Source organism: Ambystoma mexicanum, chromosome 1q, assembly GCF_040938575.1.
Source record: "Ambystoma mexicanum isolate Mex_15411 chromosome 1q, UKY_AmexF1_1, whole genome shotgun sequence".
Classification (NCBI taxonomy): Eukaryota; Metazoa; Chordata; class Amphibia; order Caudata; family Ambystomatidae; genus Ambystoma; species Ambystoma mexicanum.
The window spans coordinates 62,124,685-62,147,748 of record NC_090922.1 but is presented as its reverse complement, the minus strand read 5'-3'; the positions used below and the strand labels follow the sequence as shown (position 1 = coordinate 62,147,748).

Below are 23,064 nucleotides of genomic sequence, written 5' to 3'. Positions count from 1 at the left end.
CCCTTTCTCGTCCCGGGGTTTCACAGGGGTCTTCTCGATAGGCTGAAAAGATATTTCCCTCCGGGGTGGCAGGGAAACTCTAGGCCCGGAAGTCGTCTCCACTGGGATAGCCCCCGCAGGCTTCACCAGGGCTGCCACGAGTCCTTCAATCGAGGCCTTTGCCGGGTGAATCAGGGCCTTCACTACCTTGGGCGCGTCTGAGGCATTCACCTTAGGGGGAGGGTCACCGCCTCGCACCCCCTTGGCTTTCTTCGTCGGAATCCACCGGGGCTTCTCCCGCAGCTTACCCGGGTTCTCCGACTTCCTTTTCACCGAGCCAGTGCATTGGCTCGTGGATGATGGTTTCGGTGACAATCGCACCCTGCCTGGCAGCCGAGGAGCCTGAGCCAACAGCGCTCCCAGTGCCCGCAGACTCGCAGTGCTTTGCCTTTTGTTGGGCTCCCGTCGTCGGAGCGCCCTCAAAGGTCTTAGAAGATAGCTCGGATTTCTTCTTCTCACCTGCTGCTGGGCTCTTTGCCTCCAGCCAGTCAGCAAGCCGTTTACGATGGTCCTTCATGGTCCGGACGGACATGTTCTTGCAGAACGCACAGTCCTCTTCCACATGCGTCTTGTCTGCGTGTAGGCAGTAGAGGCACCGGGAGTGCTCGTCCTCAAAGACGTTCTGCAGTCCACATCCTGGGCAGTTCCTAAACAGTTTGGATCCAGTAGGCATCAAATCTCCTTTGTCCTGGGCCATTTCTGAATCAGGGTAGGCCTCAAAGGTCTTCCGGAATCCTCAAAGAAGAGTAATTTGACGAAAATCCACCCTTGAGAGGCGTAGAAAATTCGGAAACGGGTCCGCGTTGATCGGAAGAAGAATCGGTGGAGCTTGAGGCTCGAATTGCCCGAAAAAATAAGAGTAAACTCTTCAAAAAAAACACAATACACAGTAAAAGCTCGAGAGCTACAGCACGAGGACTCCCAACACTTGAATGTGTGGTAAAAATCTGAAGATGGCTGTCAGAGGAGGGGCTTAGGTAGAGGGCAGTATGACCCAGAGACCAGTGATTGGTTATTAGAAAGAGTTCAGAAACAAAACTGAAACGGACGACGGGGAATATTCATGAGAATGTGAATCCATGCCAGACCCCATGCTGGAGAAAAGTTACTTTTGCTGCAAAACAATGTCCCCACCTCGCTGGTATTAATGGACCTTAGTGTCTTTCCTAAAGAAGAGCAGATTGCCCTTAAACCTGTGTTATATTGGGTTAGACTCTGGACTTTCACAGGGTTGGAATTGTATTGAGATGCCTTCAGAAATGTTTTGCTTTTGGACGGGGCCCAAAGTTGTGGTTAGTTGGTCAATATAACACATTGAATGCTGATCTTGTGGGATAACCCCACCGATTGTAAGAAGACTTCAAATATAGACCTCAAAGTAAGTGCAAAGAGAACATCTATAGAAAATGTGGACACCAAAAGGGCCCTACTTAAGGGCCCAGAATTCTTGCCCTGTGTTATGATGGGAAAGTGCAAGGGACTTCTGGACGAAATCCAACCACAATATGAATGCTCCTTATAGGTTTGACTGAGGCTAGGGAAACTATATACAGCATGGTACACTCGATCATGGTAATCTATGAGGTCTGGTCTATGCCGCCTGTGCAGACTCACAAATTAAACATTAACACATTATATGTTAATTTGCCCCATTACTTTGCAACTAAGGGGTATGTATTTGAAACCGCTATTGAACGATCAAATGGTAAGAAGCACACACAAAGCTGTGTAGTTTTTAATATGTCCAGTTGATATGAAAGTTATTTTTGCAACTGAAAGGTATGTGCATCAAGCCTGGCTATCAAGGCGGAGGCTCATGGGAAACTATTACACCAACATTTACTAAAGTATCCGCAAAGAGGCTGCCCGCTTGTTCGCCTCAAATGTTGTGGTAGCAGATAATAATGGCATAATCTGCATGCTGTAGTCATCTCATTTAATGATTCTGGTTTTTAACTGAATGAATGGATCTGTTTTTTAGTGTATATAATTATCTTTTTCGATTTTTCTCCTTTGGAATTTGTTGTCATGAATTTGTGCTAAAGGTTTAAAGCGAATAAAGCTTTTAAAATGAAATGAATGTCTACACTTAATATCCCAATTTTCTTTTATTTTTCTTCCAATATATTACTTGCTGGCCCAGTACCATACTTTGGGAATCGCCATTTCAAGAAACTCAATGGTAAAGTAAAACGTGTTTCATCATCCATCTTTAGGACTGGATTTTACTCTCAAGTTTGTATGCTTAAGACACTATCAAGTAAACAGTCCTAATGTTTATGTATGCCTCCTTAGTTCTGGGTTTTTGCATTCTAATTACTCTTTGGGATCGGTTGCACAGTAATGCTTTGAATTTGAGATAAACAGTCCAAATACTTTGGAGTGTGTCCTGGGTTGGGGAGTTCCCACTGCTGTACAGTGCAGTGTGGGTTGTCAACTCAGTGCGCACAAGCACTGTACAGCAGAGCAATCCTCTAAACTAGGACACTCGTAAGTAATTGGAATGTTAAAGCACTCCTGTGTGAATGATCCCAAACAATAAACAGAGCGCATGATTCCAGAATTAAAGAGACATGCATAAAACATTAGGACTGCTTACCAAACAGCATCTTCAACATAGACACTTGGGAGTAAGGGTTACTTATAAATAAATAAGGATCATCAACTGCGTATTACTTTACTATTACGTATCGCCATTTCAGTAATCCCAAACTACGGATTTGGCCAGCAAGTAATAAATAGAAGGAAAATAACAAATGTGGATATTAAGTGGATTCAAGAAAGACTGCACAACCGGAGGATTAAAATATCACTTTTGAGATCCTGTATGTTCTTTTAGTTCTAAGAGAGAATTACATGAAACGCCCTGACAAAGCTCCTTTGAGTGAAACACATGAGGGCACAATTCATACATTTTTTTGTTTTTTTTGTTTTATTGGTTAAATACAAATTTTCAACCTTTAACAATTCATAAATGTTCTGGCAAAGTCCAAAATTGATTTAGACTACTGGTATTTTTACACACCTACTAAATATCAAAATCATTCATATAAACATTAATTTCTTACAATGATAATGTGACACGTATGCTATATGAGATTTTTGAACAATTAGCTAGAAGTTTACCAGTTTCCTACTGATTCGGGAGTACCCACATATTGCAGTGTAGTGTAACCCAAACCAACTATTAAAAGCCACCTCCTTTGAACGTGCCAATATTGCGATAGTCACATGTTGATGACAAGGAACATAGCAGCCCCCGATGCGAACACGTGTCAGAGGAGATTGGCCCTTGTTATCTAAATTGTAATCAGTACCTTACTTGTTAGCAAGAATTCGCATTTTGTGTGAAGCGCTACATTTAAGGGATCTATGTGATCACCGAGACCACACATAATTGCGACGGCCGAAAATGCAGACTTTTTTTTTATTAAACCCTGTTTGCACCACATAGATATGCGGGGGGAGACCCCCCGCACCTCTATACTACTATAATATCCCATACCCCCCCACATATATATGTTGTTTTCATCCGTCGCAATTCTCAGGTCGACATTATTGTATGATTCCCATTTACGTATATCTCCATCCGCATGCACACAATGGGCCTCATTCCGAGTATGGCGGTAAGGGATAGCGGCCACCGGTAACGAGACCGGTGGCGGTAATCCCTTACCGCCATACTCCGAGGTTCCCTTTGCGCCCTCGCCCTTAACGCCTGCTTTGAGCAGGTGTTAAAGTCGAGGGCGCAAAGGGGCCTCCAAGCCAATAACGGTGACCGTAATGAACGGTCACCGTTGTTTGCATCTTCCCCATTCCCATTGAGCCCTATGGGGGCTCATTTGGGAATGGGGAAGAGCCTTGGTGAATGGGGAATTACCGCCCCGCCAACCTTGGAATGGGGCGGTAATTCCGCCATCCACCAAGGCGCTGCCGGTCCGGGTACGGCGTCAACCAAGGCGTTAATAGCGCCATTGGTTAGCGCCGTACTCGGAATGAGGCCCAATATCCCTCGAGAAAAAATTGTTGACGTAAAAAGACTGAAGAGTATTTTATATTATTTATTATGAAGGACAATGTCATACAGTTCCAAATTAATCCAGGTAATCAATTTTAAGAGTCCTTGTTCAGAGCTTGGTGCAGCCAGCTTTAACTTGGTTATCCGGCGGCAAAGCCTTCCCGAGGTGCTGGCCTACAGTTAAGCCGTATTTCGCACTAGAGTTTGCCTTCTGCACTTCCTTCTTCAGGGCAAAGCCTCCAGGAAATGTTAAATCAAAATCCCCATTTGGGACAAAGGAAATGGATTTCTCCTCCCAGATGCTCTCCAATCTTTTCTTCCAACCCTCCAAGATCTGTTCACGTGCCTCAGGGGGCGTGTGAGCGATGGAATACGCTATCTGGGGCTCTAGCACTTGAAAGCCACAGAAATGTAGGATGCCTTGCTGTAGGGAGAAGCAGAAAGGAAAAAGTCAAAAATAAGGTCTTCGCTTGATGGCACAAGCCAAGTTAAAAGAACTTCACTTTTACAAATCGCCTCAGTACATAGTCACACCTACTTATTAGCACCCCATTCTTTTAATGTGATTGTGCATCAGAAGCTTATTCCGCAATCATTTTTTCATGGACCTCATATGTTCCATCGCCTATAGTGCTTATTTAATCAAGTAAATCCTTATCACAGACCAAATTAAACGAACCCATTGTTGCAAAACAAATAACAAGAAAACACTTTTACACAGAGAAATTGACAAAAGAATAATGTCCCTGGGCATTGTGAAAGGAGATACATAAACACAGATAGCAGGTCATCTTACTGCACACTGGCCTAACCCTGGAGCATTCTGGGATAAAATGCTGTAGAACATGGGCAGTTAAAAGGGCTCCATGCTAACCGCCAAAAGACTTGGCTCACTGATCAGCTTTTAGACTGCTAGCTCGGTTCACTGTAAATAGGTCCTTCTGAGAAAGGGGTAGCCAAACTTTCACCCTCCAGATATTTTGTCCTACAATTCCCAAGATGCCTTATCACTAGCTATGGTGGCTGGGGTTGATGGTAAGTTTTGGCCAAAACATCCAGCGTGTGACAGTTTGGCCATCTCCCGGCCTAGAAATCATTTTAACCACATGGGACACAAAATAGGCCAGGCTTGTTTAAGAATAGCCATATTTAAATAAATAAAATTGCAACAGGTTCATCCAGTGACACCAAGTGAATCTATACAATTCTGGCCTGTCACATTTCTTTGCTTCTTCCCATTTTAGACGCAGGTGCTGCATCTTGGCGTGTGAAGAAGAAACACTGTGCTGTCAAGTGTAGGGGATGATGCATTTCCAATGGGAAGCCGAAATACGATTTTGCTGTTCAAGTCACCAGCGTGTTTGGCTGCATCAAAGTCAGGCAAAAGGTCCAAATGAGTGAATAATCTGGGAGTGCAGACCTTCACGGGGCTCGTTCCAATTTTTAAAATCACCTAGGCCAAAGCTTTTCTGTAACCTACACTTCAGTTTAGGCTCCCTCAAAAGCAGTACCTGCACTGGCCAGAGGAGAATGTTGATATCACCGTTCACGCCAGTAGGGGTGTACATAGAGCTCGTCCCTCCAGTGGTAAATGACAGTACAGCCTTCTTTTTCTGCAAGACAACAAAACATGTAATTGACACCAACTCGGCAGAAGTATTTATCCTTCTGCATTTTGAAACATACAATTTATGTCTTGTTCACCACAATCCTTTTCACGAATCACAACATACCATTTATAAAACTTACTACAAAGTAACTATACGTAAGCCCCCCCCAATACACTAATACTCTATGAATATCAGGGTAAAAAATGACATAATTGAGGTGGTTACCCACGCCCTAGGAGATAATGGAGTATGTAAGTGTTGTTGGATGCCGCAATTCGGAAAGATGGCTCTGAATTTTGGTGTAGGGTATCTCGGCCCAGGAAAGGCGATAATGAAGTTGCCCTGTTGCATTTCCAAGATTGAGTCAGTGCAGAATTTCTCCAAATTGTATGCCTTGACTGATGGAACTAGCGTTCCTGGCGAGGAGGTTCACCAATCAGGGGGGACAAGAGATCTGGCCTGAGATTTCTATTGCTAGAGATTAAAAAAAGGCGGTGGAGTTGCAGAAATTTAGCAAGGCCCCTGTAGATCTATTCAAGAGCGAAGCTGAGGTTTGGGCAGAGATTTTTTTCTATCCTTTATTCAATGCAGTTGCTATATCGGGCAAGATGCCAGAATCCTAGACAAAGGCCGTAATTATCCCATTGTACAAAAAAGGGGGCACAAATTCCCTGGGAATTACAGGTCAATTTCACTCCTCGCTGCATCCAGCAAAATATAGGCTAGGGTCTTACTATCGCATTTGGAAGAATGGATGAGTGAACAGAATATCATTAGCCATCTCCAGTCTGGTTTCCAGCTAGGCCTCAGCACCATAGACCAGGCCTTCAGACTTCAGTCGTCAGTCCAAAAGTATGTCCACCTGAGGAAGATGTGCCTGTATGCCATCTTTATCGACCTAAAACGCGCCTTTGACGCGTCCCACGGTCGAAGCTGTGGAAGGCCCTGCTAGAAATTAATATCCTTCTGCAGATTTTACATGGGAATCAGGGCCTTAACGGTAACACCACTAGGGTTAGGTGGAATTTAGCAGGCGATTTAACAGCCCTATTAGTATCGACCAAGGGGTGAGACAGGGAAGCGTTCTCACGTCAATTTCATTCTGAGTATTTATTAACAAGATCATCAAAATAGACACAGATAAAGTCCCGCTTTTATTATTTGCAGATGATGCTGTCTTGCTTTCCCTGAATCCTGCTGTACTTAGTCGTCTTCAGTCTGCCGACGATCTTATCATTTATAAGAAGGCCACAGCTTTTACATGCAATGGCTTTTCACACACCTGGGCAGAGGGGATCTAATATATTAAGGATTAGGATAGAAGGCCATGCAATTCAGCAGGTTGTCACTGGTGTATCAGGTTTCTGGGAATGGCAGTTAGGCAAGTCAAGTGGAATAAGGCTATGCTTACTCTTGAGAGGCAAAGTAACGCAATCTTGAAGTTCGGCCAAGATCATGTCACAGGCGCTTACTTACCAGACGGTTTTACAGCTCCATAACCCAAGCGCAAGAACTGCTGCCACTTTTGGCGCTGAGCTATTGTGCCATCTGCCCAGTTCTAAATTGGTAACCATAGAGAACAAATTTCTTAAAAAAGGGTTCTACATCCCAGATTCAACCCCTAATGTAATGTTACGCCTGGAACTTAATCAGCGCTGCATCTCTGATGTGATCTTCATTGCACCAGTCCAGTACTGGCTCAGTTTATGGACATCCTGCCTTCTGGGTAAATATAGAGAGGCAATGGACGATGTGCTGTTACAGCCTGGAGGCCCGGAGTTGAAATGGTGCTCTCATGTACGTGCTTCATTGCAGGAGCTAGACTTGGCTGAGCTCTGGCATAATCCACATCAAATAGCTATTGGCTCCAAGTGCATTGGCCACCGATTAGAATCTGTATTGATGGAGAGGGCTAACATAGCATGTTTTGGGTCTAAACTTTCCACAGATTATTGGGCCAATGGGATGGACTTTAGTTCTTTAGGACTTTTAACTAAGTTTTTTGCAAGTAACCGCGCCTCAATGCCCTTGGGCTGCTTGCGCGCTATATAAATATAAATAAATATGAAAATTATTTGAATGTAGTGTCTCACAGGTATCTTCGTGCCCTTTATATTACATTTCAACTAAGAATCCTCCTGTTGTGGGGTAGGAGCAATTCATTGCAAAAGGAGAACGCAGCACATTTTTCTTTTTATGCCCACTTATAATGTTCCCAGTGCATGATTACATAAGCTGCTTCTGAAAACACACTGTTCCAAATCTTATGGACGCTGTGATGAATCCGACAAAGTGCTAATGAAAACCCTACCTAAAGCCTCCTCCTAGGTGTCCAGGGAATGGTAGACACTTCCTGATCCTAACCCTGGGGGGTTGGGGGAGGGTCGGCGTTAGTCGACAGGATCACCTGGGAAATAAGAGGACTTTGTGGGATGAGACGCGGTATCTGTCTTCAAGGACGGGAATATCCTTAATACTGGAATATGTAATGGCTTGCTGTCTGAGAGAGCTTTTATTTTCTCAAACTGACTGTCGGGGATATAGATGAAAAATCACAAGCAGTTGTGTTCTGAGAGTCAGAAAAACCCTCTTAAAGTCACTGCCATTCATAGACATGAAAGCCCCTATGAGTCCCAGCATAGTAAGGAAGAAGAGTCTTTAAATGTTACAAATTTAAATCCGAAGAAACTACACACTTCTGTAAAGTCTGATAACTAAAAGGAATCCTTATAGTACTTTGGGGAATATGTTTAAGATGAATAGTGAACGTGGTGATGATAAATTCACTAAGAAAGCTGAATTTGATATTGTGGACTACAAGTCCCATAAATCCCAAAGTACTGGGATGAAGACGAAGCACAGGACTGCAGGTTGCATTCAAACAGGAATAATAATCCACACCTTAGAAGGACTGGGAGGCATAAAAAGCCCCTCAGGTGCAGGCCTTGGTATGGAGTAGTAGTAGAAGGGGTGGTCGTTTTCCTACCTCCACGTGGCAGCATAAGGAGAGGTTGTGTATGAGCAGAGACGCCGGGACCACAGTGTCGTGTGAAGTAGATGCCAGTCCTGAAAGGGCCTAAGACTGTAATTGCAGAGCTGGCACAGCAGGAAGCGTTGGGAGTAATGACTCTCCCTCTGAGGAATGCAGCTGCAGAGGTTGTGCAGCGGAAAGCACACCTTTTGATAACTTTCCCCCTCATCTGACAAGCACCGGTGGCAGGCGAGCACCAACATGTTGTGGGAGCCAGGAGAGCCCTGCTGGTGACAGACCCAAGCCATGGAAGACAGTGGAGCAGAGATCACCGGACCACGTGGGGCAAGTGAAGCAGAGGACCTGGAGGCAGCGAGGCGAACTGAAGCACATGCCAGACCTGTTGAATTCACTGTTAGTTAGTGACCTCGAAGCGCTCCATAACCGCCCGCTAGCCAAGTCCAGGGGCCTTAACCATAGAAACGTGGTAAATGCATAACAAAGCAATGTAAAGGAAGTTAATTTTTATATTGACATCCAAGCTGATTTAAAAGGGCACAGATGGCAAAATAGGAATCGGATTACCATACCAAAAGAATGCGATTGTGTGCTTAAGAGCCAACAACAAAAATGGGCAGTACCTATAAGAGAAAAGATAAACCATCATTAAAGAAGAACCAAAATTGCCAAAGCCAAAATTGCCAAAGCCAAAAGAAGGCAGTTGGTGTTTTCAGTTTTGGTAAAAACTATTGCTCATATGAAAAGGAGGTCCCGAGAGCGGACTTAAAACCACATTACCAAAGCCAAAGAAGTGTGAAATTGAAACAGAAACCTAATCAGCAGTTGGTTAGTGGAAAAGGGAAGAAACAAGAGTAGCTGCCGTTCTAAAGGAAGTTGTTCAAAGGGAGTGGAGCATAACCTGCAGAGAGTGTGGCCAACACATGGGTATAACAAATGGCCCCAGTGTGGTTCTAGTTTCCCTTGTAGTGTTTCTTATATTTGATGTGTGGAGCAAAGATATTACTAACCTGTTTGAGTTTTGGCAGGAGAGTACACCAGAGCACAGAACTTTGCCTTAATAAACCTGACAGGTGAGTAGACCAGGTGAAAGCCCTTGAAGTACTGTGGTATGGTTAAATGTCTTGAAGAAGAAGCTGAGGAACCACTGACATGTTTTGCAGATTAATGCAGAATCATCCTGACAAATTAATATTGTTGAAGCACGAGTTGTGTGAACTGCTGCAGAAGTATTTAATACTGTCAAACAAGTGGTTTTGTGAACTGGTGCAGACATATCCTGACAAAGATCTTTTTTTTGAAACCAATGAAATAAGGAAATATTCTGAGTTGTTGAACGGAAGTTGTTTTAAGAATTTTGTTGCAAATACCATGAGGAAAACTTTGTTGCACACTTGTGAATTATTGGTTGAAAGCAAGCTGGAACGTTATGTCATCAAGTTGGAACTTTTGTATTATCAGAATTGGAATCAAAAAGAGAACTGCAGTGGAACTTTGTTACGAGACAGGATTTCTTTAACCTTTTTGAACTATTGAACAAAATCCTGCTTGAATCTGGGGAAGGGGAATTGACCTCTAGAAGGAAAAACAGTTGTTACAATGTGAATATGACTTATATTTGTTGCTTTTAAACTGCCATATATATTGCCTCGTTAAATTGTGAATGTTCAAGTGCGAGGGACAGAATCCTTTTGTTAGAGTGTTTCTTTTAGTTTATTTTAGGCAGGGAAATCCTTGTCGGGTAGAGACAGTGAGGCATTTATGCAACCTTTTTGAGTTAATAAAATGGCATCTTTTGACAAATCTTCAGAAAATTGTCTGGCTCACATTTCTCACCCCTCAACACATTAGCCCTATGCAAGTCTACATTTAACACTGCTATTATTTTTACAGTGCCCTAATATTCATATGGCTTGAGCTATAAGAGCCAAGGCTCTTACTGTGCTTGCAATAGGCACAGAGGGCAGAATTGCCCATAATTCCAAGCAGGTAGCAAGTAATGAGTGTGGTATTATGGGAATTTAAGCTTGCATCGGGCATGGTTTTGATTGCATGTTGAAAGCTAAAATAGTGAAGGGCTATCGGTTTCCGTCATGCACCTACCTCTTAGTACCGCTGTGGTTTTATGAAATCTCGACTTTTTACTTTTATGTGATGAATACTGCTTGAAACTGCGTTGATTTGTATCCAAGAGGCGATTTATTATTTCCATTTTGCCATTTCTGTATAGTACTGACATATTTGGTATGTAGATTTTGCAAGTAGGTGTGTATTATTATTTTATGAGTGTGCTTTTAAGGTTTAGGTCAAAATAAAAAGTTTTACTAACTAACTAATATTCTAATAGAACACGAAGACCCTACCAATTTTAGGAAACATGACATCTTGTCATTGTAAGGTCTATGTGAAGTTATACCTTAGGAAACGACCTTTCAGGATGGGCAGTAGTGGTCAGAATGGCTGAACCTTTTACAATGCAATTTTTCTGGCACTTAATTGTGCAGACGAAACAGGATCCACTACCCAGTCTAGAAGTCAGTTAACCATAGTGAGTGTGCTCATGGTCTAAGAGGATGTACTCTGAGAACGTTCATAGGCACCATTCCCAGAGAAGACTCACTTTCCAGAAAGAGGTATATCATTCAGTTAAAAAGGACTCTACCTGGTTTTTCTATGGCCCATAGATTGCTGACTCCACACACCGTTTTCGTACACCCTACTATTCAGTGCGATCACAGGCACTCTCCAAGACAGATTTCTTCATCTTGATCAGATTACAGGGTTGGATATTTTTTTTAATTCATTATTTATATTGCACCAAAGCACACAAGCATCAGGGCACAGAACACGAACACGAAGAGCCAACACAAAAAGGACAGGACGGCCAGAGGGAAGCTATCTAACAGTGGGGCCCATAACAGGAAAGAAGCAGGATTTATTCAAACAGCCATGTTTTCAGATGTTTCTTTACCACCGAAAACAGTTACTATAGACTTAGATTCAGGGGAAGTGTGTTCCATGCTAAGGGGGTCCGAACCGCAAAAGTGCGACCAAGTCCTTTAGATTTGTTTGTTTTTGGTACAGTCAACTGTCCTTGAGTTCTGGAGCGTAAGTGTCTAGATGGAGTGTAGGAAATTAAACGTTTCTTAAGGTAAATAGGGGCAGTCCCAAACATGATCTTGGAGCTATAGAGAGAGCCTTGAATCTTAATCTGGCAGCTACAGGTAACAAGTGAAGTTCTCTTCTAGCCTGAGATATATGGTCTCTTTTTGGGATATCATTTATAATCCAAACTGCTTCATTTTGAAGACTCTGGAGTCTGGTTATGCATTGGTTATTAGCCCTTAGAGGAAGAGCGTTACAGTAGTCCAGCTGAGGTGCAATTATGGTTCAGAGCAGAATTTCACGATTATACTGTGACACAAAAGGGCTCGGCATGCCTCAATAGCTCTCAATACCATCTCAAGATTTTAACTACTCCATCCACCTGCACTTTTGAATTAAAAGAGGCTTCAAAATAGATACTCAAGGTTTTGACTTTGTCTAGGGTACTTATATGAATGCCTTCAAAGTCCATACTCTTGCATTAAGGACTACGTTTTGCTCCTACCTGCAGAGAGCCAGATATCATGAGCTCTGTCGAAGAAGGATTAAGGCAGAACCAATTGCTCGACAGCCTTTTATCAGGCCATAGATAGAATTCAGCATGTCTGTCTTATAGTCACCACTCCGCTCCATTACCAGTTGAGTATCGTCAGCGTAATTAGCAAAAGTAGACGCTGCAAGTGGTTAGCAGGTCACAAAAAGGCTTCAGATAAAGATTAAAAACAGGGCTGGAGACAGACAAGCTCTCTGCGGTACTCCATAGAGTGTTCTGTTTACAACCAAAGAAGGATCGCCCCAACATACCCGAGATTCTCTAATACTCAAAAAAGAGTGAATCCATTTAACAGCTTCTTCCAAGCAATTCCCTGTAGTATTCAAGACATCCTGCAAACGTTTGTGATCTAATAAATCAAACAAAGCTGATAAATCTAAAAGAATTAAGGGGCCAGCCTTACCTCTCTCCAGAAAATCGAGCATTTGTGCCATGAGAGGCCCGAAAACCTGATTGCATTGGATGCAAAATTACTGATTTTCAGAAGAAATTGTGAATTTGTTTTAGGACGGAGGTTGTTAGGGTCTGTTGGATTAAGATAAGGTTTATTTAGCGGGGGAGTAATTGCTACCTGTTTTATTACATCAGGAATCGTACTGCGTTCAAAAGTAGAATTTACAAAACACACTAAAAAAGGAGCAAAGATATTAAGATTGTTAAAAACAATTTTAGAGGGAAGAATTTCATCATGGCAGTAGGTTGGGTGCATAGAATTGAGAAATTAGAGCATTTCTTTGATCGTTATTGGCTGGAAATGTAGTGGGCAGGCAGATTCCACTTGGTTTTCCAACTGTGTTTGACATTCTATAACAAGACAGAGGCGAGCATTATGCTTAACTCTTTAATTTGCCACCAACACAGCAATTCAACATTTTTAATACACTTTTTCAAAACAAATGTTTCTTTCTGCTTTCAGTAAAAGAAATCTTTAGTTTAAAAGTTTGTTTCTCTTTCCAGAAGCTCTATATCGATCTCCTACAAATCCCAAGAGCCTCCTTGTAAACAGTAGTCCTTCCTCCACCAATCCGGTGCCTGCCTCCCCTATAAGGAGTCCCCGTACAAGGTTCCTTCCTCTTTCTTTTTGCTGCCAACATACGAGATAAGTGCTTATTTTCTCTATTAAATGTGACTCTAAAGTTAATTTTGTTTCTGAATTCGATTAAAACGACTATATTGAACGCTAGCGCGCAGCATATATATAAAAAAAAGAAAAAATATCTAGTTTTGAATATTATTATTTATATTATATTTCTTCCATGATTAGTACTCTTGCGAGTGTATCTATAGAGCGATGCCATTGCGCCTGCTCCACATCATATTAAAGCGGCTCGGAATAGAACTAACCCGAACTTTGGGAGACTGGAGGCGGAGCCGCGGGCGCTCTCGCCTGTGAGAGGCATCCGGCCCGCTCCACAGTGCGTCGCACGGCAGGCGTGCGCTAGGACCCTGGGGAAGCGGGAGGTCTCTAACCTTCCCGTCTTCCCCAGAGCCCCTCCGGCATTCGTATTACTATCGCAAGCGAGAGGAGAAAAGCTGCGTGGAGTGCCCTCTGGAGAGAGAGAAACCCCCCCCCCCGCCCCCCCAAAAAAAAAAAACATTACTTTCTGTCACAGAGCCCGTGCGATTACAGAAACTCTTGCGTGACTCCAGAAGGCCTGCAGTCTTACAGCTGCCTCATTTTGTGAGCCTGATCTTCTCAGTCGACAAAAAGAACGTTAGCTCTGCTAACTAAAGGACATTATGGCTCATTATGAAGGGGAACATTCTACAACTGCTCAGTATACCGAGGAAGAGTGGGAGGAGGAACCTTCTCTTCAAGAAACTGACCTGTGTCTCAGTTTTAAAAAAGTATTGGGTGACTCCCTTTCACTAGCAGTTTCGGAAGGAGTACAACTTATTCCTCAGAGACTTGACATGCTTGAAGCATGGATATTACAAAAAGAGCATGAATCCCCTAGGAAAAAGAGGGCGCTTAGCCCAGGCAAAGGCCCGTCGACTGGACATCCTCTTAGTGGGGTTGAACAGGGGTGTAAAGTCTCTTTGACCCCCCCCAAGCAAAGAAAGGAGGGTTGACCAAGACCCCCACAAGACAGACGACCCCGTCGCAAGATTGAAAAAGGCCTTCCTGGAAAAGTCAGCAGAATGTCTGCCCAGACCCACTGCCCCAGGGGTGAATAATTTAGGGGACATAGACGAAGGCTACTCGCCCGACGATGGAGGGGAAGAGGATGACCTTCCAGGGCACCCCGCAGCAGGAGAGGAGACTCTAGATCAAGAGGAGGACACGAACGATATGTTTGATCCGGAGGCCATTAGGCATCCAAAATCATCTGAGTGGATACCCTACCCAAAAGTGGCGCTCTACATGGCGCAACATATATGCAAACCACTTGAGGGAGAAGTAAGATCTCACATGAGAGCAGAATGTCCCCGCCCAGACCTCCCTGACAAGTTATCGGAGACCCCCGATCTAGACCCGAAGATGTTCACATTCGTAACGAAAGTTTCTAAAGACATTAGAAAGGGCGTAGATAGAGCGTGGAGAGGGTGCCAAGACAAGGTACTGGATTTAGCGGGTCCACTTGCGAAAATTATGGATCTGGCTGAGAAAGCCAAGGACACTGGGACCCCCATAGATCCTCTGGTACTAGCTAACTGGGCGCAGAGAGCCATGTGCTTCTTGGGAAATGCCAACTGCGCCCTCTCTTCTGAGAGGAGAAGAGGAGTGCTCCTAAAAATTGACTCAAAACGACTTAGCGTCGTATGAAGCAGGGCAAGGAGCAAAAGGTCTGCTTTTCGGTGAAGCATTTGCGAAGGAGATGTTGCAGTTCGTAGGAACCTACTCAGCCCTCGAAAAAGCGCAGAGCTCCATTAAAAGAATCTTTCCCGGAAGAGTTTTTGCCGGGACCGGACGACAAAGGGCCAGCGTCCGGTCGATATTCCTATCATCGCAGGCCCCAAGGTCACAGAGCACAATATTGGGAGGGAAGACAACAAGATGCCTTCTTCCCCTCCAGGACGAGGTTTCCGAGAGGTCGCAGGCAAAGAGGTTCCTACAGACATGCAGGCGCTACTGGTGGCAAGTACTTCGAGCGTGCAAGTGGGGCGCAGGACCCTACAATTTCTGGACGCTTGGCGCGCATTATCCAGCGATGCTTGGGTTTTAAACGCCGTAGCAGGCTTGCGCATGGACTTTTTAGGCGACCCCTTTCAATGCCAAGAGCCGCAAGCGATACACCCATCAGGGCAGGAAGCAGCGCTTCTTCAGAGCGAGCTAGTGAAGCTTCTCCAGAAAGGTGCGATAGAACGCCAGACGCAGTCTTCCCCTGGGTTTATAAGCAATATGTTCCTCGTCCACAGAAAAGAAAAAGTCCGTCCAGTTATCAATCTGAAAAACCTAAACGAATGGCTAAAGTACAATCACTTCAAGATGGAGGGAATCCATCTTCTCAGAGACTTGTTGCGCGAAAGAGATTGGCTAGCACGTCTAGACCTGAAAGACGCGTATCTTACAGTGCCCATAGCAGAAGCCCATCGCAGGTACCTACGCTTCCGCTGGAACAGGGCCTTCAAACTGATGAGGCCATAAGAGAAAGAGGTATTCGGATCATAATTTATCTAGACGATATTCTGATCCTAAACCAGAACAAATGCTCTCTAGTCAATGATGTGCGTTGGGTTTTCACCCTACTATCTTCGCTGGGATTCCTGGTGAACCTTGACAAGTCTCAATTACAGCCAATTCAAAGAATAGAATTCCTGGGGTTTATCATAGACACAGTGAAAGCAACACTGGAACTCCCGAACCAGAAAGTGAGAGCGATAAAGAAGGAGATCAAGACAGTCCTAACGAAGAAGATAATCTCTCTTCGATACCTAGCTAGAATAGTAGGGCTTCTGGCAGCTTCCATTCAGGCCATCTTCCAGGGCCCCCTACATTACAGAGCCCTTCAGAGGCTCAAGACCAGACACTTGCAAGGAGGTCTGGGCTACCATCAATTGATAACCTTAGACAGGGAAGCAATCTCAGAGCTTCACTGGTGGCTGCAAAACATGGAAGCCTGGAACGGTTGCGCCATCTTCGGCGACAGGCCAGAGCTCATAATAGAATCCGACGCGAGCAGAGCAGGGTGGGGAGCAAGATGTGGTCAGAGACCGGAGGAAAATGGTCAGAGGACGAATTACATCTGCACATAAACTGCCTCGAGCTATTAGCAGGCTTGTTCGCGGTTCAGTCTTTCACCAAGGGCACAGTCAAGTGCTCTGTACTGTTGAAGATGGACAACATCTCCGCAGAACGATAAACAAATTGGGGGGTACCGGATTGAGAATGCTTGCAGAACTAGCGAAAGACTTCTGGCACTATTGCCTTCAGCATCAGATAACAGTAGCGGCAGAATATCTTTCGGGAGTGCAGAACGATGTAGCAGACTGGAACTCTCGATACCCGACAGATTCCAGCAACTGGAAACTGCTTCCCCAAGTCTTTCACGAATTAAACAGAGTGTGGGGTCCCCTACACACAGATCTGTTTGCATCCAGACTGAATGCGCAGACAACCAATTACTTCAGTTGGAGGATGGACCCGGGTGCAGCGGGAACAGATGCGTTTCTACAGTTGTGGACAGGAGCAGTTCATTAAGCGTTCCCACCTTTCATAATGATCACGAGACTTCTAGCGAAGGTTCGCAGAGACCTAGCAGAGTTGGTACTAGTGGTCCCCCTTTGGAAATCTCAGCCCTGGTTTCCAGTAGTGATGGAACTTTCCTCGGATTTTCCGAGGAAGATTCTGCATCGCCCGGACCTCCTCCTCAGCCCATCCGGCCAGTATCACCCCCTAGTGGAGGCGGGCTCCCTGCAGCTCATAGCATGCAGAATTTCAGGAAGAGATGGGAACTGCCAGGAATTTCACAGATCGCTGCAGATTGCATCAGAGATTCCTGGGCACCTTCCACCTTTAGGTGCTATAGTTCGGCATGGGATGCCTGGGCACGATGGTGCGCAAACCTGCAGTTGGATCCCGTTTCAGCACCTGTAGTACAGGTCCTTAACTTCCTAGCGAACAAATTTCTCGAAGGCTGTGCTTACAGGACGCTGGGAGTTTATAGATCCGCCCTATCCGCAGGACGCGACAGGGTGGAAGGAGCTCCAGTAGGAGAACACCCAGCAGTCCACAGGCTACTGAGATGGATTAGATTAAAGAGGCCGCCGGAGCCCAAATATTCTACTTTATGGGACGTCCGTGACGTCCTACAGTTGTTTATGAGATGGCCAGAAAATAGTCAGCTATCCAGATCTCAGCTTTCAGGGAAACTGGCGATGTTACTCTGTCTGACAGCATGTCGGAGAGTTTCAGATGTAAAAGCATTAGAGATAGACAGAAAGAAAGATCTTTTATCCTGAAGGAATTGCATTTACTATTGTGCAGAGGACGAAATCCGATTCCAGAGTGATTTCCTATCCCTATTTTTCCGATAACAAAAAGCTATGCGTAGCGCAGTGCATTAAAGACTACGAGGCTGCTACAGCGCAGGTTAGGCCGCAAGGCGTCACTCAATTGCTAATTGTGCATAGGAAGCCCAATCATGCTATAGCTACAGCGACAATCGCTAGATGGGTGAAAGAAGTGATGCAGTGGGCAGGCATTGATTTAATCCTTTTTGGTGCACATTCTGTTAGAGGCACAATGGCCCTCATTACGACCCTGGCGGAAAGTGACTGACCGGACCGCCACAGCGTAAATAGCCTTTCCGCCATTGCACGAAGGAGCAAAGTGCGGCCCATTCCGACCCATCGGGCACGAGCACCACGCCATGGCGGAAGTGCAAAGTCCGCGATGGCGGAAATGACCCCAAAACGGCCCACACCGCCGCCGTACGGCGCCCTAGGTGCAATACCGCCACCCCTCTTAGCGGTCACCGCAGTGTGCGCCTACCGGAAAGTACGGTGACCGGAAATATACGGAAACGGAAGTTAAAACATGGCCCCGGAACGGGAAACATCCCGCCGTACACCTATAAAACCACTAAAACCACACAACCACTAAAATCACTACCCTGAAACACACCCCAACCCGTCATCCACCCTAGCGAAACCAAGAAAAATGGGAAAAGTAGCGAAGAAAGCGTGCGACCGCAAGCGGCAGGTCCACTTCTCCCGTGAGGAACTCACCCTGCTAACAGAGACCCTCCAGGAGAATGCTGCCGTCGTCTTCTCCACGCAAATGACCAGAACGGCACTTGCAAACAAGAAGGCCATATAGGCTCTGGTGGCACAGCGGGTAAGTGCGGTGGGGACCGCACCCCGCACCCCACAGCAATGCCGCAAGCGATGGGATGACCTGCGGATACGCGTCCGCAGCATACTCTCTGCCAACCGCAACATTGCCACAGCCACCGGGGGAGGTCCTGAATCACCCATCAAGTTGACCCCCTGGGAAGAAATCTGTGCGTCCACCATCGGAATGGAGAGCATAGAGGGAGTCGGAGGGATGGAGAAAGGAGTGCAGACATCCGAAGATTCAGGTAGGGGGGCCAAATAAAACAATGCCAAATCCACACAGTCCATCCATGTGAAGTACCATGCGTCCACATAGTGCTACAGAAACACATGTCCAGGAGAACGTCCACACACATAGGCCTGATAGCGCACGTTAAAACCCACAATAAATACATAAATAATTAAAAACCCCTAAAACACGCACTACACATGCAGCAGGCACACCCTAACTGCAGGCTGCCAAACAACTGCACCCTCACTCCACACACAAATGAAAGCACCTCCAAGGCCCCGACCCAAATCACCCTCAGGTACCACTCCAATGCATGTGATACAATGCCTTTCCAATTCCCACAGACCCATCAATAACCCTCGCCCTCCTTTACTCCACCACAGGGTCCGATCCAAACGACGAGCTTCAGGACACCCCTACCAGCACACCTGCAAAGAGGGCCAAGACCAACGGCCAGAGACCCTCCACCTCAGCTGCACGCATCAAGACACAGCAGCAGCACAAATCAGGTGGCAGCACAGAGGAGGGAACATCAACAGGCACCCCAGCTACCAGCATGCCCACACCACCACCACCACAGGTCCCCCCAATGGATGCCACAGAAGGCACTGCCTCTGGTGGCAGCAGCACCATAGGTGACACCCCATTGATGGCAGCATGCTCGGACACCGAAGACGGGGATGTCGAAGTCAGATCCATCCATGACCTGTCCCAATCCCCCTGTCTGTCCCATCCCGTACAACATGAGGATACCACGCAGGGGCACCCACAAGACGACGACTGGCCATCCCCCACAAGCCCTGTGGCAAGGCAACATGAGGACAACAGCCCCTCTGTGACACCCCCGCAAATGGCCATGGCCCAGCAGAGGCAACAGTCCCTCGACCAGTTAATCGTGCAACAGCAGCAAATGGCCACGCTCCTCAAGGACCATGCCGATGAATGTGGGGGCACTAAGGCAGACATAGAAACATCAACTGAGACACTTAGGGCAGAAATGGAGAGAGGTACAGAGACGCTAAGGGCACAAATGGAGAGAAGCACCGAGAGCCTGAGGGGGGAACTGCATGCGACGTCCAAAGACGTATGTGCCGAACTTGCCGCAGTGCGCCGTGTGCTCACTGAGCTCTCGCAAACCCTTAGGGACATGCATGGACGTGAGCAGGCAGAGACATCATCCGTTGCAAGTTCCGTCCAGGGCAGCCCCCAACGTAGATCTGGGAGGAACCTGCGCTCCACAGGCAGGGGTGCCCCTGATACCCGCAGAGGGGGCTTGCAATAGCGACTGCCCACTGACAATGAGCATCTTTGGACACTGGTGTTCGGGGGGGAGGTAGGAGGGTGGAGGGGGTGTGTTGGGCTCACTTGGGTGGCGGGTCGATAGGGTGTTCAACATGATATCACATATGCCATAAACAGTGCACGATCAACCAATGAGATGTGTGGACATTGATCTTTGTGTACTAGGCCATCATAGGCGTACAGTCCATATTGTGCATGTCCCAGACACACACAGTGCCACGAGTCCCGTGTCCATGTATCAGCCACCAGGCGTGAGTGCTAGAAGCATGCATCAATGAGATGCTGACGAATGTCACGGGCCTCCGGTGCCTCGCAGACTCCATGAGGTGCTGCCACATCCCCACCCTCATCATGACCATCATCAGGTGCTTGCAGTTCTGCGTCAGGGGGCATGGGCACATTTCTACGTACGCACATGTTGTGGAGCATGACACATGCCATGACCATCTTTGCAACCTTCTCATGGCGGTACAGGAGTGCCCCGCCAGACCTGCTGAGGCAGCGGAAACGAGTCTTCAGTAGGCCGAATGCCTGTTCAATGACTACACGGGTACGTGAGTGGGCATGGTTGTAGTCCTCCTCATGCTGGTCCCGTGGGTTCCGGACTGGTGTGAGGAGCCATCTCTTCAGTGGATACCCAGCATCACCTGTATGTGGACGAGAAACGCATGATGTGGAATGCCATTGCTACGTACGCACACCCCCCCCTTCCTGCCAGGTCATTGCCGAATCACATAGCCCACATTATCATGCATGTAATGAGACTCACCGAGTAGCCAGGATCTGTTCCCTGCGTGTCGCTCCATGTAGCGTGGTATTGTAGAGTTCCTCAAGACCATAGAATCATGGGTTGATCCAGGGAATCGGGCACAACAATGTGTAATGATCCTGTTGGAGTCACACACCATTTGTACATTCAGGGAATGAAATTGTTTTCGGTTGCGGTACTGGGCCTCCATGGCATGTGGGACGACCAATTCCACATGGGTGCAGTCGATGGCACCAATGCAACCCGGTATGCCGGCAAGTGCATGGAATCCCACTTTTGTGTTGGTAATTTCCTGCTCCGAGCGTGGTAGAGAGATGTAGTCGTCTGCGTGCTGCAGGAGGGCATCGAGCACTTGCAATAGTGTCCGTGAGAACAGTGGCTGAGAAATGCCATGCAACTGTCCGACTGTGTGCTGGTAGGTGCCTGTGGCCAGGAAGTGGAGTACAGACACCACCTTCAGTAGGGGTGGGATGGCGGTTGGGCTATCTATCATGCTGACAAGGTCAGCCTGTGTCATGTCCACAATGGCGGCTATGGTGTCCCGGTCCAGACGGTAGAGGGTGTGGATCTGCTCATCAGTGAGGTTGAACGGATGTGCTCGGAGGCGTGGGATTGCGGGCTGCCTGCGTGGTGGTAGTAGTGGCTGTGCTGGCGGCCCTTGCTGGCCCTGCCTTGGCCTCCTCCTCCTCCTGCGTCTCCTCCGTGCGGCCGGTTGTAGTTGGCGTTCGTCTTCTTCTTGGAGTTGGAGTACTTGCAGTGCTATCAGGTCCCCCAGGGCCAACATCGCGAGTCCTGCCGGTAGCATTTCGGTGTGGTTGTGGGAGGAGACTGGCTGTGCAATTTATGTGTTTTCAGGCTGTATGGCCTCCACCTGTGGTGATTAATTCCACCTGTGCAAACTGCTCTCCCCTTTGGCCGGGCACGTCCCGCGCACAACGCTGCAATTCGGGGAATGGCATCTTGCTATTGCAATCATGTATGGCCGTGTAAGATTGGTTGATATGTTCATTCTGCTGTGGTCCCATTGTTGCACATACTATCTGTGCAGTCGCGAACAGACTTGTGAAGGGTCAGTGGAACGTAGTACTCGAGTAACGGTGGGCCCTCATGCATCACTGTACCGAGTTGCAACGACGGGCGGGGCGTCCCATTTGTGGGTGAAGGCAGTTGCCATTTTCACACACAGCCGCACTCGATGGAATAATTAGTGATTTCAAACGGCCACAGATGCCTTTTCGACGTGATGTTGCAAATGAGGAATTCGAAGGGCGGCGCTTTCGGTTTCCAGCTAGCGGCGAGGAGATGCCCACAGGTCTGACTGCAAATATAACGTTCTATTGTTCAATGTCCTTGAGACAGGGGCCATGGCGAGGAAGCAATGATTGATATGAATAGTTTGGGATGCGCAATAGCTACATGGCCGATGAGGCCGGCCGTTCCCAAATACATGTTACTTCACGACACTGGAATTACGGGCTGGGGCACTGTGGATTTTGCAGGCTGCATAACGCACAGACTCAATGGATGTTTCTAATGTCATGTGAGTAATTATTCAGGCGTTTTGATCCCGGGATGAGGGAATGATGGATGGATGCATGGGCAGGTGATTTGATACAGAGTTTGCCATGTACAGGGCTTCTTGGGATCTATCCGCCTCCCCTACGCTATGTGATGCAGGGCTGCCATAGTGGGACCATCGTCTATCTGGCCTTGTTGAGCCCTCCCTGTCTCGACGCGCCCTCAGACACTTGTGTCCATGCACGTTAACATTCCCATCTGATGGATTCTGTTTTGACAGACGCATGCACAGGTACACTCGTTTGTGATGGTGTTTGCACCTCGATATAGATGGTTATGAGTCGCAAGTGGTTTTGGGGTGGTGATGATCCTTTGGAGTGGGCTAGCATGCATATGGCTGTGGATTTAGTGTGATCATTGAAGCGAGTTGTTGGAATGTAGTTCTGATGGCCATTCAGTTCTTTTTCTTTTCTTTTGGTTGACAGGTATCTCCTCCCCTTTTGCCACTGCCATCTGTATGCCACTCCTGCAGATGGATTTTACTCCCGACACCTGCTGCTTCGTGTTAATCAGTTGAGCAGCATTACGATCTTATGGGACGATCGCCAATGGCCCACATGCCCTTACGCAGTACTGGTGGCTCGGAGCAA

At 46.6% G+C, this 23,064-nt stretch overlaps 1 protein-coding gene across 3 annotated transcripts in view; it reads right to left on the bottom strand.

The window, feature by feature from the left end:
- Nucleotides 1-4,085: 4,085 nt before the first annotated feature.
- NQO1 (NAD(P)H quinone dehydrogenase 1) overlaps nt 4,086-23,064 on the bottom strand; it is a 182,823-nt gene continuing 163,844 nt past the window's right edge. For all 3 annotated transcript variants that reach the window (XM_069635519.1, XM_069635521.1, XM_069635520.1), the window contains exons 5-6: nt 5,569-5,670; nt 4,086-4,481 (exon numbers count right to left, since the gene is read on the bottom strand). In XM_069635519.1, the coding sequence (XP_069491620.1) occupies nt 4,167-4,481; nt 5,569-5,670 (417 nt within the window). In that variant the 3' untranslated portion in view covers nt 4,086-4,166. The remainder of the gene's footprint in view (nt 4,482-5,568; nt 5,671-23,064) is intronic.